The 18,110-nt window shown below is 33.4% G+C and overlaps 1 protein-coding gene and 1 long non-coding RNA gene across 2 annotated transcripts; one reads left to right on the plus strand and one right to left on the minus strand.

The window, feature by feature from the left end:
- Nucleotides 1-810: 810 nt before the first annotated feature.
- On the minus strand, nt 811-6,938 carry LOC143081986 (uncharacterized). The gene is made up of 4 exons (XR_012980197.1): nt 6,832-6,938; nt 5,227-5,390; nt 3,864-3,887; nt 811-1,167 (listed from the first exon to the last, which is right to left on the minus strand). It is a non-coding gene; the product is annotated as an uncharacterized LOC143081986 (long non-coding RNA).
- Nucleotides 6,939-16,372: 9,434 nt separating this feature from the next.
- On the plus strand, nt 16,373-17,426 carry LOC143081987 (NADH dehydrogenase [ubiquinone] 1 alpha subcomplex assembly factor 4-like). The gene has a single exon (XM_076257592.1). It carries the CDS (start codon nt 16,479-16,481, stop codon nt 17,100-17,102), a length of 624 nt encoding a protein of 207 aa, XP_076113707.1. The 5' UTR covers nt 16,373-16,478; the 3' UTR covers nt 17,103-17,426.
- Nucleotides 17,427-18,110: the final 684 nt, after the last annotated feature.

Genomic DNA, 18,110 nt, shown 5'->3' on the forward strand with positions numbered 1-18,110 from the left:
CCGTCTAGGCGAAACAAACAATTAAAATGTGTAAATTAGTTGTGGTCTATGGTCAGACATTTGTTCGGTAGGCGCGAATTTCCAAGTTCCACAACAGAAGAAATATTGGAAGAGATTTCAACTATCGTGTTTATGTCATTAGAAAAATAAAAGCCTCGATATAGTGAGATGGTGTTCCAAAATATCAAATACTTGTACTTGATATTTTTGTACGAAGCATTTCTAAAAATGTTTTTGTTTTGTTTTGTGTGTTTATGTACGTGTTTTGTGTTCCAATTATTAGAATACAAAAGGTGATACAATATTTCCGCGCTTCATACAAAATGTTCTTCGGTCAACGCTTTTACACCCCAATCAAGTTACAAAAAGAAGCATTCAATTCTTAATTAAATGCTTTTAACGCATATGGTACAGTATGCTAATCGATTTTAGTCCTACTATTTACTCTCTTTTGCGATTAATACATGATACTGGTATTTAAAACCAGGTAAAAGCAAGAAGCCGCATTAGTACGCCACTGGATTGAATTGTCAGTTGTTCATTCAAAGGACGAAGTAATATGTCACTGTATAATGTCGAATCAATTACATTATTTTTATCAATCATATTATGATTTTTTTATTTATTATTTATGTATTAATAGCATGTAAATTTCACAATTTAAATGGACCTTGTACTCATCATCTGATACAGACCTCAGCAAATCAAACAAAATTTTAAGTATTCATGAATATTCTTGGGATCACATTTTTGTTTTCAATTGTTAATTCCATTTGTATATTTAAAAATCCTGAAATAAACGCACATTTCTTTCACTTTTAAACACTTTTTTTATTTAAACATTTTGAAAATTCCCATTGATAAAATAGAAAATGTTCGGTGACTAAGTTGTTCATTGTTAAGTTATCATCGGACATGCCATCCACGAGAAAATAGCGTTGTGTGTACATGATTCTCCCCAGGAAAATATTTTCATAGCAAATCCTGTTGTCGACACATTGAAAGGCATTGCATTGATGCGAACGTCATGATGCTTATCAGCTTCTAATTCCCGCAGTCCACACACAATTGCAGGAATATTCAGAAATGGTCTATGAAATCTTACTATGTGACAGACTTGTTTGTTCGGCAGTGGAGATTCGCCAAGTTCTACAACACCAGACTGGCCTGCAAACATAAGAACATATATATGAATGTATTTTAAAAGAACATAACCTTTTCGGTAATATTGCAGGAACGGGTTCACCTATGGCGGGGAGCTGAACCAAAAACGTAAAACTTATATTAATAATACATGTCTTAAAGGGTGATACAGCAGATTGTTAACGAGAAACCATATTCAACCCGGCTTAAAATGTAATATAGATATAAATTATAAGGAATGAATGTAATTGCTTTCTGTCTATTCGAAGTAACACGCGGGTTATTTATTTTGCATCTCATTTTTTATGTTATTTCTTCATTGACAGAAAAAAAATATTACATGTAGTCATTCCTTAACTAACCAAAAAAAAAAATGCATTTTAATTAATACGGTCCTTCATAAACCTAGAATAAGTCATCTATTGATGTACAGAAATGTATTGTTCATATAATGTCCATGTCAATCAATATGGTTCACTAAAAATATTACAAGAAAGAAATTTCCCAAACATTCTTCTCAACTTATAAAAATAAGAAGATGTGATATGATTGCCATTGAGACAATTCTCCACAAGATACATGTACCAAAAGACACAATTAAAATTAACAACTATGACTCACCGCACGGTTCGGCCTTTTTAGCATCTTCTGTTAGAAGGGTGAAAAAAGGAACATATTTTTTGCTGTAATTCATTTAATTTCTTTTTTATCTGGATCCAATCATGGCTTTGACCAAACAATTTAAGGTTAAAATGGCAAGAAATGTTTTGTTATATTAAATCTTTTTGTGATAAATACATTTGTGAATGTTTATGTATTCTAACAATGGTTGCGGAAAAAACAAGGGATTGTTTTTTTTTCTATCAATCTCGCATTCCAAATTATCTCTGAAAACTTTGCTTTTATTTAAAGGGCGGCAAATCAAATGAGTAGGTCCGGTAAGGGCCGATTATGGCCTCAAATTTCAGGTCAATCTGACAAAAGTTTGGACACTTTTGAAACACTTTTAAAAGTGTCTATTTCAATTGATTTAATTAGTTTAATATGTGAAAGACTTTCACTGATTTAGTCATTAAGAACGCCCCGATTCAAGCTTAAATATGAACAAGAGGCTGTCACAACGACAGCAAACCGGATTTATTAGGCAGCAACCATTTGATTTTCTGGGGGGGGGGGGGGTGCAGAAAATCAAATGGTTGCTGCCTTAACATTTATTTGTGTCCTGGCAATATCACAAGAACTGATGAACGGTGAAAGTGAAAATCGTCAATATCAAATTTGACCTGCATTTTGTCATCAGTATCAACATATTAAAATTTGAAAGAGCTTAGGTTGAATGGTTCATGAGTAAATGCAACAACATGAATGGAAACGCCATTTTTTTTTATCTTTCAAGAACCATAACTCCTGAACGGTAAAAGTCAAAATCGACATTATTAAACTTGACCTCCATTTTGTCATCAGTAACAACATATTAAAATTTGGGAAGCTTTGATTGAACAGTTCATGCGTAAATGCACGGTTATGACTGGAAACGCCATTTTTCAATCTTTCAAGAACCATAACTCCTGAACGGTAAAAGTCAAAATCGACATTATCAAACTTGACCTCCATTTTGTCATCAGTTACAACATATTAAAATTTGGGAAGCTTTGATTGAACAGTTCATGCGTAAATGCACGGACCACGACTGGAAACGCCATTTTTCAATCTTTCAAGAACCATAACTCCTGAAAGGTAAAAGTCAAAATCCTCATTCTTGAACTTGACCTCCATTTATTCATCAGTAACAACATATTAAAATTTGGGAAGCTTTGGTTGAACAGGTCATGCGTAAATGCACGGACACGACTGGAAACGCCATTTTTCAATCTTTCAAGAACCATAACTCCTGAACGGTAAAAGTCAAAATCGCCGTCATTCTTGAACTTGACCTTCATTTTGTTGTCAGTAACACCATATTAAAATTTTAAAAGCTTTGGATGAACGGTTCATGAGTAAATGCACGGACAACATTTGTATGCCGCCCGCCCGACCGCCCGCCGTACATCCCCAAATCAATAACCGACATTTTTGTCACAAAAATCCGGTTAAAAATCTATCAAATATGCAAAAAAACGTCAATTTTCAGATGTTTCTTTGTCAAAAATGAAAGTGGCCGCATCCATGTTCACCCTCAACCTTTATATTATGTTATGTATTATCATCAAATACAACTTACATTTCAATATTTAGAATTAACACAAATGCAACTACTTTCATTTAAGACAGAAACCGTCTAAAATTTAACTGAAATGCTAAAATGGTGAAGACTACAGTAATTTAGCATGACTTAATGATGCTTATACACGATTTATGACATATGTGCATTGTATTGTCAAAAACAGCCCATACTTATGTAGCAGAAGCATTCGTTTTTCCAAAAAATAGCCAAAAAAATTGTAAAACTGCTATATTTTGGGGCCAAAAAAGGACCTTACTGAACCTACTCCTTTACTCTCTATGTTGCGCCATCATCAGCGGATTGCTCTATATCTGATAAATGCTTGATCTAAAGGTGCGTGCGCGATTTAGACCTTACATGGTTTGTTTGTACTGGGATCTTGCGTTATAATTATAAAATCGTCTGTATTTGCCAATTCCTCTTGTTGAACCTAAACGGTACACAGTTTTATCAAAGTAAGAAGATCCGTTAACTAAAAGTATAGATCAATACTTACAACCCATTTGTTGCGCTGAGTGGACTGGAAAAAAAATGGAAATGAAATGATTTGTCATTTTATCATACGATAAAAGTAAAATAACATTATACCAAACTCACAGGAAAATTCCAAACGGAAAGCTCCTAATCAAATAACAAAATCAAAAGCACAAACTCATCAAACAAATGGCTAAAAACTGTCATATTCCTGACTTGGTACAGGCATTTTCTTATGTTAAGAATCGTGGATTGAACCTAGTCGACTAAGTCTTACCCGATTGGTCTTCAAATAATCGTACAGGGAATACACCAATTTAATTAAAATATTGATCTCTGATTACGTTATCACTGTGCTTAAACGGCCCAAGATGGCGGACTCTAAACTCGTTGATATTTAATACATACAAAATGTACCTTTTAATTGCGACGTGTTTCATGCAGAATGTAAATATTTATAGGATTACTGAATAAAAATATAACTAGTAATTACCATCAGTTTGTTAATTTAGAGTTCACTAAAGCGCAAGGCCAACTTTTAAAAAAGCATAAGACATCCGTAACTTTTTGATCGAAACTAAGTAGTCTAAGACTGACCGTAACTTTATTTTCAGATGTTGGTAACTTGGTTAATATTTTAATATTGATCTCTGATTACGTTATACTACGTATGAGCTCATATGTAGTATAACATAATCAGAGATCAACATTAATTAGATTGGGAACACACTGTACTTATAATTAACCATAAAACGATTGATGGTTTTTGTTAGTTGATGGTGATGAGATATTCTTATATTTGTTTTGTTTTAAAGATAAACAAGATTGAGACTTTGGTTAATTTATCGAAGATACCGTCTAGTCTACATAATTCAATATGTTTCTAAACTAGAAACTAAAATTGATCGATTAGAAAGATCATATCATAAGCTTAAGAACATATGACTAAGTTTCAAGTTGATTGGACTTCAACTTCATAAAATAAACTTAAACCTGAAGCGGGACGTACGGACGGACCAACGGACGGACGAACTGACGCGCAGACCAGATAACATGACGCCCATAAATGCCATTATGGGGCATAAAAACATAAATTTCTATGAATTTTTATGTAGAAAATGGAGGATAATCCTGATTGTACAGCTAGTTAAACCTCTCACTTGTATGATGTATTATATTGACCACGATGTGAGAACAAAACAAACAGATATAATAGGTAAACATTTTTAAATTTTTCGGTAAAGCCGTTAACATTGTGTTTAAATCTTAAAATCACTACAGAAAACAAAGTGTTCGGTGTCAAGTCAACGAAGTCAATATTTGTGTAACAAAACAATAAACGAAGTACCATACAAATATAAATATAACAAGTACAGATAACTCACGCTTTCTTTCAAGTGACGATATTCTTATTTTCAATTGCTCTATTGAAAACATTCTCGATTCTAAAGCTGTTATCCTGTCCTCTATGCAGCATTCACATGCTATGGTAAGGCACAGCATCACAAAAACCAGCATATCCTCCATTATACCTCTATGATTGTGTTACCTTCAAGTCACAGAAGCTAGTATCATGATTGTATTGGTTATTAACGATGACTACCGCTGAATAGAATGATATAAGAGGGCCTGAATGTAGTCATTATTTATCATTTTATTTTTTGGGTGTATTTTTTTTCTCTGTTCTCCCCCTTCCGGCCTATTATTATCTTTTCCTAACATATAAGAACCATATATTATACTCTACTTGTAAGATTAAAGCCAATTTTTCTTCGTTTTTTTCTTCATTCTGATTTTTTTGCCAATTATTCCATATTTTGTAAATCCAATATAGATCAGAACCATCAACTAATGACCTTTTGTATTTATTGTGAACTTGTTCTCGTCCTGAATATGCATGAAATATTTGCCACTGGACGTTAAGCAACCAACAATCAATCAATCATTAATTAATGAAAGTACCAGAGTCCCAATCCGGGGGACCCAATAGTGATTATCCTGTCAGATAGAACAATCGGAACGTAACTGACTGTATCTGAATAGAAGAGCAGAACGTTACAGAAGCTGACACCCGAAATAGGTAAATCGCGAACAGATCGCATCAAATCGGACCAGAACTATCGACTCACATCACCTCTTATTCAAAACTGAATTTTTTTTAACGATCAATGCATTTGAATGGACACATATATTCCAAATATATATGTATATGCCGCTATTATTGTTGTTGTTACCAATTATGTAAATCAATTGTATCTGATTTTATGCCTTTTTTGGGCCCTGTAATTTGGGAAATAAAAATTATTTTATTGTATTGTATTGTATTGTATTGTATTCTATTGTTGGAACCCCCCCCCCCTTTTAAATGCCTGGATCTGTCCTTGATGTGTGATCTGTTAGTTACCAAATGTCTTGTGTTGTTCGTCTGTTCGTGTTTCTCTATATATTTCCCCTAAATGGAGGCTCATAAAAATAATATATCAATATTCCTAAAAATGGGTAATCAGTATTTTCACTCCCACAAGTAATCGAGTAGACCGAATTCTTTTGTGCATATATTTCCTAATTTATATATGCTCTTTATTGATTTTCCCCCAAAACAATATGCACAAATAAAAAGCAAATAGCAAATTCGATAAAAAGCAATTGTAAATTATGAAATATATATGCATTATAGGGATAGAAGAATTCGGTCTAGTAATCGAGCAGACTCACACAATCACCCCATTCGAGTACACCCAACTAAAACAATTTATTTCAATTTAATCATATTATGCACCTGAAATATTGTTGTACTCCTGAGTTATGCGCGTTCTTTTTCGTTAATTTTCATAAATGCATTTGGACATTTTGTACGATCCTTCTCTTAGCAATACACGTTTGATATATTTTGCATTTCGTGATTCTGTAACACTTATCAGGTACTGGTTGATAGTTCAATATATGAGTTTACTCATAGCGTTTAATGGTTTTATTTTCTATTTACTCACCACATTTTGGAGAAGAGGAATGAGTCCGACGCTGGTGAAAAATAACAGGTTGCACATTTAAGTCTTGTCGAAAAGTAAAATACGGGAAAGTACCTAGGGAAATACCATTGAATTTTGAAGGAGGCTCTATGTGGGATTCTTCGTTTTTTATTGTATTATTTCTTTAATTATTTTTTTTCTATGTTACTTTTTCCTTTTTTCCTTTTTTTTATATATATATATATATATATATACTCTATTTCTTTGTTTTTTAGCACCCCATTATTGCTATAAATTTATTTTCCCCATAGTTCCATTCTATAAACCTCGTATTCCCTGGTGAATGGCTATTAAGAGATCCAACCTCGAGAAACGTTCTTCTGGGGGATGTAGATTGTATGTAAAAATTGTATTTCATGTGTAATTTGGTGTAAAATCGCGATTCGGATTTATATGATAAAACTTTCAGTCCAAATAATTATGAAAGATATCCAGAAGTATGTTTTCCGGGAATTACATGTAATTAACATATATGCATTAATTCCTGTAAATAGCAAACCGAAAGGAAATATAGAATGTTGTGAGGTAAAGATATTTGTAGCTATACCCTCCTCCTAACCTGCGACAGTGGAGTATGAGCATATTATAATAACCTCGTTAGAAGAGTCACAAAGTATAAAAACTACTTACATAAAAAAAGTCACAAATTACCGATCTAAGGTTGATTGATAGATTGATTGACTGATTGATTGATTGATTGCTTGATTGATTGATTTTTAGTGTTCGTCACCACTTCATCACTCTTGGTTGTATCGTGGTGGTCAGTTTTGACGGAGGAAGACTGAGTGCCTTTGGAAAACAATTGAGGTTCGACAGGATAACTGGCATTTCTAGTCATTTAGAATAAGAGTCGAACACACTTTACACGAACAATTTCCATACTTGCAACTCAGTGTGGGAACGGAACTGTACGGTTTTCTACTAATTTGGTCATTCGGGAGACTGTCAAGCGGTGCTCCGACATTTGCAAAATAACAAGTTGCTTGAGGGAAACTTTGACGAACTCTTATGTTCCTATATAACGTTTCTGCTTCAAGTTTTGATAGCTTAAACATTCTTTATGTAAATAGGAACCAATAAAATAATAAGAAAGATATATGCATCCAAACGTTTTCATTAGAATGGTGGAGCTCCGTGTATAACGATCAAAATTGTCACACAACAGCGATCAAAAATGTCAATATAAACATCGAAAAATCAATGTTTGCTACCTGAATTTTCATATGTACCTTTTATGACATATAGTCTTACCTGTCTGAAAGTTTCAAAGCCATTGTCCCAGTAGAAATCCAAATATATTCATTTTCTCCATGTCGGATATTTTTATTGACTGTACAATCGCTTGCAAGTTTACTGTAATATCACTCGGAGCCTTCCTGTACAATCACTTGGAGCTTTCCTGTAGAATTGCTTGGCCAAATTTAGTAAATATATTGCATATGCATTGCATTGGTTGTTTCTTTCTGTCCTATTATATTCATCTATGGTATTTGAAGTGAAAATAAGCACAAAACCAGTCATTTTGACAATTAAGATTCTATCAAGGAACCCTTATAATGTGACTATATCAGAGACAAATACAAAATGTGTACAATAGATATAAAAAAGAAGGTGTGGTATGATTGCCAAAGAGACAAATCTCCACAAGAGACCAAAATGACAAAGAAATTTCCAGCTATAGGTCACCGTACGGTCGTCAACAATGAATAAAGCCCATACCGCATAGTCAGCTATAAAATGCCCCGAAATAACAATGTAAAACGAGAAAACTAACGGCTTATTTATGTACAAAAAATGAACGAAAAACAAATATGTAACACATAAACACAAAGCCACTGGATAAATATACAAGACAAAAACAAAAGGACAGTACAAAATATGTTAAGAATCTAATCTAAGATAAAACTGAAAATAATCCTGTTACAAAATAAATATTTATATATACCGAAAAGGTGACTAATTTCTCTGGAAGGGTAATTAGCATATTTTGAATTTTACTTAATATATTATTTACCAGCAAGTTAAAAAATAATAATAAATACATATTTGAACAATACAACAAAATTTTTTCTTCACAGGATCGGGATATTGTAACTTGATATGTACTTAGTTTGTCTGATTTTCCATTGAAAAAGTGTGAGGGTATCGACACATACACCACAGTTCCATATCGACCCTCTGATTGGTTTACCAGAAGATTAAAAATGGTCATGTGGTTTATGTTAGATACCTCACACTTTTAGCCAGAAACTACAATGTAAAACATTTTCTTTCCTGTGATATCAGTTGTTAACTTTGACACATGTAATTTACCAAATAAAAAAGTGATTGGCTATGTGTAGATACACCATAGGATGAACTAAATTTCACTCGAAAGCAAAGCTTTCTCGTGAAATTTAGCTCCTCCTATGGTGTATCTACACATACCCAACACTTTTTAATTTGGTAACTATAACAAGGAATTCGAATGTGGAATGGTGGTAGCTATCCACTGATCCAAGAAAAGACACGTATATGTCAATAAACATGATATTAAAATAAGAAGATGTGGTATAATTTCAAATGAGATGTCTGTTTATTACAAGCTATAGCTACTGGTAGAAAAAGCTCCAGTAAAATTAAATTTTATCAAGGATGGGAGAGGACTTGTTATCTGAAAGAAAGAGAAAACACAAAATCCTTCAACATGATTTTTTTTTATATCAGTGTCACGATTCAGCAACTTCAGCAACTTTTCAATATTCCCCACTATAGCATCCGACAAACGAACGAAACAGTTGGTTTTTTTTTTTTAGTAAGAACAACATTTTCATCAAACCACATTTATATCTTCAATATAAAAATAAGGAGATGTGATATGATTGTCAAAGTTCAAAAAATAAATGGATTTAAGCAATTATTATAGTCGGCTATAAAAGGTCCCGACATGAAAAATAAGAATCAATACCTTTCGAATTTAACTGACGGCCTAATTCATAATAAAACAATTTACGAAAAATATATATGACAGACATGAACCAACGACAACCACTGAACTACGAGCTCCTGACTTGAAGCAGGTACATAAAGAATTTGGCAGGGTTAAAAATGTCTGTGTGCACTCATTTCTCCCCAAAACTAGCACAGCACAAGACCAAACTATAAAAAATCAGATGAATGATCGGATCATCATACTATTATTGACGATATCAGACCAGGTGCGGATCCCGCCTTTCTGCAAAAGGGGAATCCAAACCACGGAACACACTGAAACGTCCACAAAATAAAAAAAATAATCGGAATAAATGGGGTTTCAACCACCAAAACTCCATCTCCCCGCATACCGGATCCGCTAATGCAGGCTGCGTCCATTCAAATAAAAGCTTCAAACATCATTAACACTTTTAAGTGTGCAATTTAGGTTTTAAAAATATGATAACAATACCAAATAAGTAACTGTTAAATCGTAACAGAAAAAGGAGAGATAAATCATGCCAGACATATTGGATTGTAGTAGTTTAAACAAATATTTATATGACAAAAGTATCATGGAAAACATAAACTAATCATGAATGTGGCAGAAGATATAGTAGTAAGCATTATCTACTTAAGAGTTATAATTAGTCATATGCCAGTAGAAACTATTACAGCAAAATGCAATGAGTGTGTAGGAAAAAGTAATACCTTTGACTAGCTTGCTTGCTAGCTGGACCGTGAAGTCATAACAAGGTAAAGTAGGTTACCCTCCTTTCGGAGTAGTCTAGTTGGCCAAACGATGAAAAGAAAAGCTCCAAGCGATTGTACAGGAAGGCTCCGAGTGATATTACAGTAAACTTGCAAGCGATTGTACAGTCAATAAAAATATCCGACATGGAGAAAATGAATATATTTAGATTTCTACTGGGACAATGGCTTTGAAACTCTCAGATAGGTAAGACTAATATTAGTAAAGGTACACGTGAAAATTCAGGTAGCAAACATTGATTTTTCGATGTTTATTTGACATTTTTGATAGCTGTTGTGTGACAATTTTGATCATTTTACACGGAGCTCCACCATTCTAAGGAAAACGTTTGAATGCATATATCTTTCTTATCATTTTATTGGTTATATTTACATAAAGAATGTTTAAGCTATCAAAACTTGAAGCAGAAACGTTATATAGCAACATAAGAGTTCATCAAAGTTTCCATCAAGCAACTTGTTATTTTGCAAATGTCGGAGTACCGCTTGACAGTCTCCCGAATGAACAAATTAGTAGAAAACCGTACAGTTCCGTTCCCACACTGTGGTCATGGCTAAAAAGCAAAAGACAAAACATAACATTGAAAACCAAAGACTGAGCATCAAGAACCCCACCAAAAACATGGGGTGATATTATGTGCTTCAGAAGGGAAGGCAGGCATACCCGTAGCCAGAGGGTTTACGACACCCCCCCCCCCCCTTGAAAACAAATAAGCACTGTTATAGTCAACGTTCTGTTTGAATTGTGGCTGTTAAAGTTGAGTTCGTGAGTCTAAGTACCCCCTCCCCCTGAGAAGTTCCTAACTACGGGCCTGGCAGATCCTGCTCTTCATGTGGCACCCGTCATATTGCTGACGTTAGTACAAATCCGGTGATAAGTCCAATTTGGTAGCACTCAATCTTCATAAGCCTGTTTGCATGGTTATTCCACACAGCCTTTTAAAAATCTCTCTTTTACGCAGAATTCTCCAGACGAAAAAAAAATGACGTGACAAACGTCTTGAAAAGACAGCGTTTGAAAGGTTCCTCATTTGGTTTAGATACTTAAACATGTGGTAAAACTGATTCCCTGGGATCTCAAATCTTCCCTTTTATTGAAACATACTTCAACTGATCACCAGAAGAACCGTATTAAGGATTGATTACAATATGTGAATATGTGAATACCATCTACGGAAGCTACCATTTGATTTTTAAGGGGGTGGGGGCTAAGATGAAATTTGAAAAGAAACAGAACAGAAGTTTTGAGTTAAAAAAAAATGCAGGATGAGATACTTTGCCAAAAAAAGGCAGGATGACAATTCAAATAAAAAAAAGTCGGGATAAACTAATAGATAAAAAAGGACCAAATAGAGTAAAATATAAAAAGGCAGGACAGAGATTAAAACTAAAAACACGAAAAAAGTGCAAGAGAAAAATTTTCATCCTAGCCCCAACCCCATTAAAAAAAGGTATGATTCAAGTGCCTTCTTCTTAATCAAAATATCTTATAATCCCTATTACTACGTTTCACTTAAAAATTTAAATTAAGACTTGATAATTTAAAGGATCGTTGTCCTGTTTCTTTACTTAGGGCAAAAATAAAACGATCAAAACCGCATGCAACGTGTTTAAAAAAAAATGTGGATTATTAACACGATATCTGGTTTCTATCCTCAATTGCAGAAGGGCATATCTGTGCAGTGGCGGATCCAGGGAGGTCCGTGGGTTGGACCCCCTTTTTTTGGACGATCAATGCATTTGAATGGGGACATGTAGTTGGAATCCCCCCTTTGTCCTGGGTTAGGACCCCCCTTTTTAAAATGGCTGGATCCGCCCCTGCTGTGTGAATCATGCAGTCATATTTTTTTTTGCCCGCTACAGACCATACACATGAGGTAATTCATTGATTCCGACACAAAATGTTTGTCCCTTTCTAACGTGTCCTCACTTTTCAATTGGGAGGTAAAAATTCTATCCTTTATCCTTATTTTGATATATTTCCTATAGGCAGATTCTTTGACAAAGACGCTTCATTGAGAGTTGGGATAATGATAAGGAGTTATAATATAAGGCTATCATATTCCAATAAATAAAACAAAATAGTATAAATATATATGTATCATTGACTAGAGGTATATGGGGAGGGTTGAGATAATATCACAAATATGTTTAACCCTGCCGCATTTTGCGCCTGTCCCAAGTCAGGAGCCTCTGGCCTTTGTTAGTCTTGTATTATTTTAACTTTTAGTTTCTTGTGTACAATTTGGAGTTTAGTATGGCGTTCATTATCACTGAACTAGTATAAAAATTATATTTGTTTAGGGGTCAGCTGAAGGACGTCTCCGGGTGTGGGAATTTCTCGTTGCATTAAAGACCTGTTGGTGACCTTCTGCTGTTGTCTGCTCTATGGTCGAGTTGTTGTCTCTTTGACACATTCCCCATTTCCATTCTCAATTTTATATATAGTATAAAAGTGTCTTGAGAAATTTGTTAAAAAATTATATATATGAATGAAAATACATCAGAAAAGATCAATGAAAAACTATCAACTAAAAAGTAAATATGCAGAAAAAATCAACACATGTATCTTAATTTAAGTTTTCACGCAAGTTTTAGAACCGACCATATTCGGACATAACCATTTTATTCGAATAAATCAAGAAAAGCTCACATATATGTGCATAAGTACAACAATCAAGATAACACAATCTAAATTATCGTATAATAAATTTTTTTTAATAGCAAAATCTAATAATGAGTAATCGTTTTTGTTTAAAGAGGGGCGTAAAGAGGGGTAGAAGGTATCTGCACCGAAGAACGCGAAGTAAAATTGTTATTTCACGATTAACGAACAATTAAAAATGCCCTGCACGTTGATCTTTTTACCGATTTCACGAAACACGGTGAATAACGAACCTTTTCACGGCTGCACGTGAAATAAAAATGGCAAAACACGTTGCACGAAAATAATCCTTTACCACCCTCTTTAAATATTTAACTTCCCTATTTGTCCTTGGAAATACGTTCATTTCATTAATGCATAGGAGTCAATCAATGCAGAAAACATCAATAATATTGCAACATTATCTAATTGAGTGGGTTTTTTGTGTGCGTCCAGAAAGTTATAAAACATCATGTTATACTTATTTTCTCAGACTGTCAATAGAAATAAGAAGATGTGGTATGAGTGCCAATGAGACAACTCTCCATCCAAGTCACAATGTGTAAAAAGTCAACAATTATAGATTAAAGTACGGCCTTTAAAACGGAGACTTGGCTCACACCGAACAGCATTGGTGGAAATTGAATAGTATGGGTTAAAATCATCGGATTTATTTTTAAATAAACAAATTTATGAAAACTGGGAAATTTTAAAATATTTATGTTTTAATTAAACACCATTTTTATAACAATATAACTCTATTTGAAACATCACAAACATGTTTTTTCATAAGAAAACTGACAATTTCATGATTAAAATGATATAATAGTGTTTTGAGTCAAAAACTAAGATTTCATCATAAAAACATATGAAACCGTCAAATATATATGTCAAATATTATAACTCCATTGTTTTAAACATAACAAAAAGATTGTATACGGAAACAAACATACTTCCTGACCAGAAATTAATATTTTGAGTCAAAAACTAAGAATTCTATCATGAAATCTCGAGACACAGGAAACCAAAATAATTATCAAATATAACACAAATTGAAACTTATCATATATGTAAACATAAATACTGAATCAGTATTAAAAAGCTTGAATGACAAACAAAAGTCACGATATATTTCTTAGTCATAAACTTCCTTTTTTAAAAATATCATGATGTATAAGTATCATTTCCTATCACTTCATAATGCAAATTAAAAAAAGGTTCAAATCCATAGGTACAAAACGCAGTGAGTCCGTCAGCCACCGCCAATTCTTGCATTAACACTGTTGTACAGGACCGTATCTTTTTATGAAATAAAACCATTAAGATAAAAATGTTCATCACAATTGAAAGGTATGAAATTATTGGCCCTACCACAATATTCATCCAAAATGGAGTTCGTGCGTACAGTATGAACAACATATTGACAATTACTATACAAATTGATATTTCACTTGATAATAGTATGCATAAGATATGCATTGAAAATTTAGTCTAAAATCAAGATAAGGTCACGTACAGTTTTGTGTTTTAAGGGGAAGGATGTAAGTTGTTGAGATCGTTACACACCAAATATCAGCGTTTACAATCTACTTTTTTTTCTAAAACTAGGTTACAGTTGAAGACAGAATAAGAGTATATTAAGTAGGATTTTATCGCCAAAGTTTGGTGCTCGGCTGCATCGACCCCCTTTTATGCCCTAGTCGAAAATTTGAAATGCTTTGAGACTTTTCAATACTGGGCGTCCGTCCGTTGGTCGTGCCGTCCGTTGGTCCGTCGTACCGGTCTTGTTAGCGCTCTCGTAGGTACAATTCTTTCCAGATTCAGTTTTATAAAACTTGTACTTCAAGTCAATATCAGCAATATCGACTTTCAAAAGAGTTATGCCCCTTGAAAATATTAGCCACGCGATTACAAAAGTTATCATTATACAGTACATATGTTTGACCTCATCTATGTTCTATTTTTAGTCTGGTGATCATGTTGGTTTGGTTAGCAGTGTTATCGGACACATTACAAGGAGAATAATTACCGAATCTTGTTTCAATTATCCTATTAGACTCGGTTCTCAGGAGAGTTTTTTTTTTGTAAAAGTCAACATAGTCAAACAGACGACATTTGCCAACTGATAAGAATAGCTCACATGTCTGTATGGTTTAGTTAAGCTAAAAATAATAAATAGTAAATAGTTATATACTAATTGAAATCTTGAAAAAAAAATGGACTATAGAAATCATTATCATGACTCCAACACCATAAACAAACCCAAACAACATCCAAAATTATTATATTAGCAAAGTTCCAAAATAAGTTCTAAATGTGTAATCATTCAGCGGCCAATGATAACAATATAACCACAGACCAAATATTAGATACTGATGTACCATGTGTACACAAAAATACTGTTTTTTTATTAGAAATATAACTGCTATAAAACGTCATGCGACAGGACAAAATGTGTAACATTATAAAGAAGAAACCCAAAGGCTTGATTTACTCAAAACACTCATGATACAAATCAGTAAAAACGCGGACATGCAGCAACCATTGATCGACAACCACTGAAGTATCCTAACTTTGGATAGCAGTCTGAAAAAAAGATAAAACTATTCGCCCCTATACAAATATCCATGTATTTAAACATCGAAAAAACAATTCAAATATATCAGAATGAATTATAAAAGCACGCCATGCCAAACACAACGTACAACTTCAAGTTGGTATAATTTAAATATCATTTGTTACAATACAATGTTGCTTTTTTTTTTTATGGTAATCGGATTTTCAAATATTGAGGGGTGTAAAAGCAATCACATAATCACAAATTGGTTTCCAATAAAATCCCTTACTAGATCTTTTTTTTAAACAAGCCCGTAATCCAGAAAGTTATACAAATATGTTCCTAGATTATCACTCAAGTTGTCTTGAAATTAATATTTGGTCTGGTTATCAAATAATCACTATAAAAACGACAAAGTAATCACATTACCAAAACTCCATGAGTACGGGCATCACTGAAGAGACATTGATTGTTGGAATGCGTATCTGGTACCGTTTATGGGGCTTTATGTTATGAGAGGACGAAGACGAGTGTCTGTTGATTACGATCAATGATAACCAATGAAAATGGGTGTTTCAAATTGGTTAAATGTCATTAACTAGCACGATACGTTGTGTAAGTCAACTTGAAAATATTGGAGTGTACAAATAGAAATAAAAATTATTTCTTTTCCCTAGCATTGAGATGGGAAACAGGATAAGTGAACTTCTACCTACTGTATCGAGAAGTTTTAAAAATTACAACATTGAAAATCGATCACACAGGTTTATTCAAAAAGACAAATTACCAGCAGCACCACGACATGACTCCACCGCAGATATACTGGACAAATTCTCGAAAGAACACCCAGAGTTATATGAAGCTCAAAAAGTCAAGGACAATGTGTTAGACGAACGCTTAAAAACATTACAAATAGATTCAACTGGGAAAAATCAAGATATTGTGGCCAAAAAAATGCCTGAAAGTAGAAAGGAAACAGAAGACCCTGAATTCGGATTCGATGAACCTGCTTCAATACCAGAAGGGAAAGTGACTCTTCGAAAAACATTAGAATTTATATTGAATCATCAAAAATACCCTGAAGAATACACGTCCGAACAAGTTGCCAAAGAATATAAGTTGGACCCTGTTCAGGTCAAACATGTGTTAAAACATTTTCAGACTTTTGAATTGCATGTATCTAATGAATTTAAGAAAAGGAATGAAAAAGCTGTGAAATATTTGTCCTCACAAAGACAAGAGCCTACTGTTTATAAGCTTGCTGAGTCGACTGATTTATCAAAAGACCAAAAAACTGCAAACAAATAAATTTCATCCTTGTTCTAGTTATTGTCCGTGAATGAGAATGAACTATCTCTGTTCATGCATTTTGATATTGAAAGAAATAACATGCTTACATATTTCAAACCTGGTTCTCTCGCAGACATTGGTCAGATGCAGATGTAACATTGACAAAAAAATCAAAAATTTGTTTGTTTCTTTTTATTCACGTGATGTCACACAATGAACTTGTGAGATGCATTAGACATCTTTTCTAGCAAATTTTGATCTACATATGTAACACATACTTTAGTTACCATGGTAACTGAGAGAATGATGTAGTTTTTTTACATATTAGGATATTAAATATTCTAATGTATGTACACACTTTGATTTGTTTTCATCATGTTCATAAAAAAATGAAAAATCTTCATGATCTTGTTAGTTTCATTCTATCAATGTACATACAAAAAAATATCTTAAAAAAATTGACCGTTTGGAACAACAATCATCATGTTATCTCTGTATTAACTGACCTTTATAGCTTACATATGTATGTACTTGAGCACTGTCCACCAATGCTTTTTATAGGTCTCTTGACCTGAAGAACCATGTGCAGTAGAGCTATTCTTATCACTTGGCATCTGTACATAGTACATGTTTAGTGTTTACAGTTTAACTTTTACCAAACTCTTCTAATCTGAATATGTAGTGTACAATGTAAATTTTTGGTTTAATAGAAGCCAGAATCATCCTGGAATCTTGTTGAAAAGATGGTCTTACGTGCATGTGTCATGATTTTGTTTCCAAACAAATTTGGTTGCCAAAGCTAGAAATAGAATGTAAAGTTAAACGCTTTCAAATGAGCAACCGTTTAACTTCAAGGGTCATATTGAGGGTGCTATTATTTTTTGTCAGTGTGACAGATTTAGAAATTTTTAATTTAGCACTATTATAACAATGTATAAGGTATAGGAAAAGTGTGGAATCAGAATAGTTTTATTTGTTATCTGCTGGACCACAATTTTTTTATATCAAATAGGGGATCAGAATAAT

Source organism: Mytilus galloprovincialis, chromosome 7 (genome assembly GCF_965363235.1).
Source record: "Mytilus galloprovincialis chromosome 7, xbMytGall1.hap1.1, whole genome shotgun sequence".
NCBI lineage: Eukaryota > Metazoa > Mollusca > Bivalvia > Mytilida > Mytilidae > Mytilus > Mytilus galloprovincialis.

Excerpts from the sequence above, each read along its gene's own strand:
- LOC143081987 (XM_076257592.1), top strand. The coding sequence starts at position 16,479 with ATGGGAAACAGGATAAGTGAACTTCTACCTACTGTATCGAGAAGTTTT.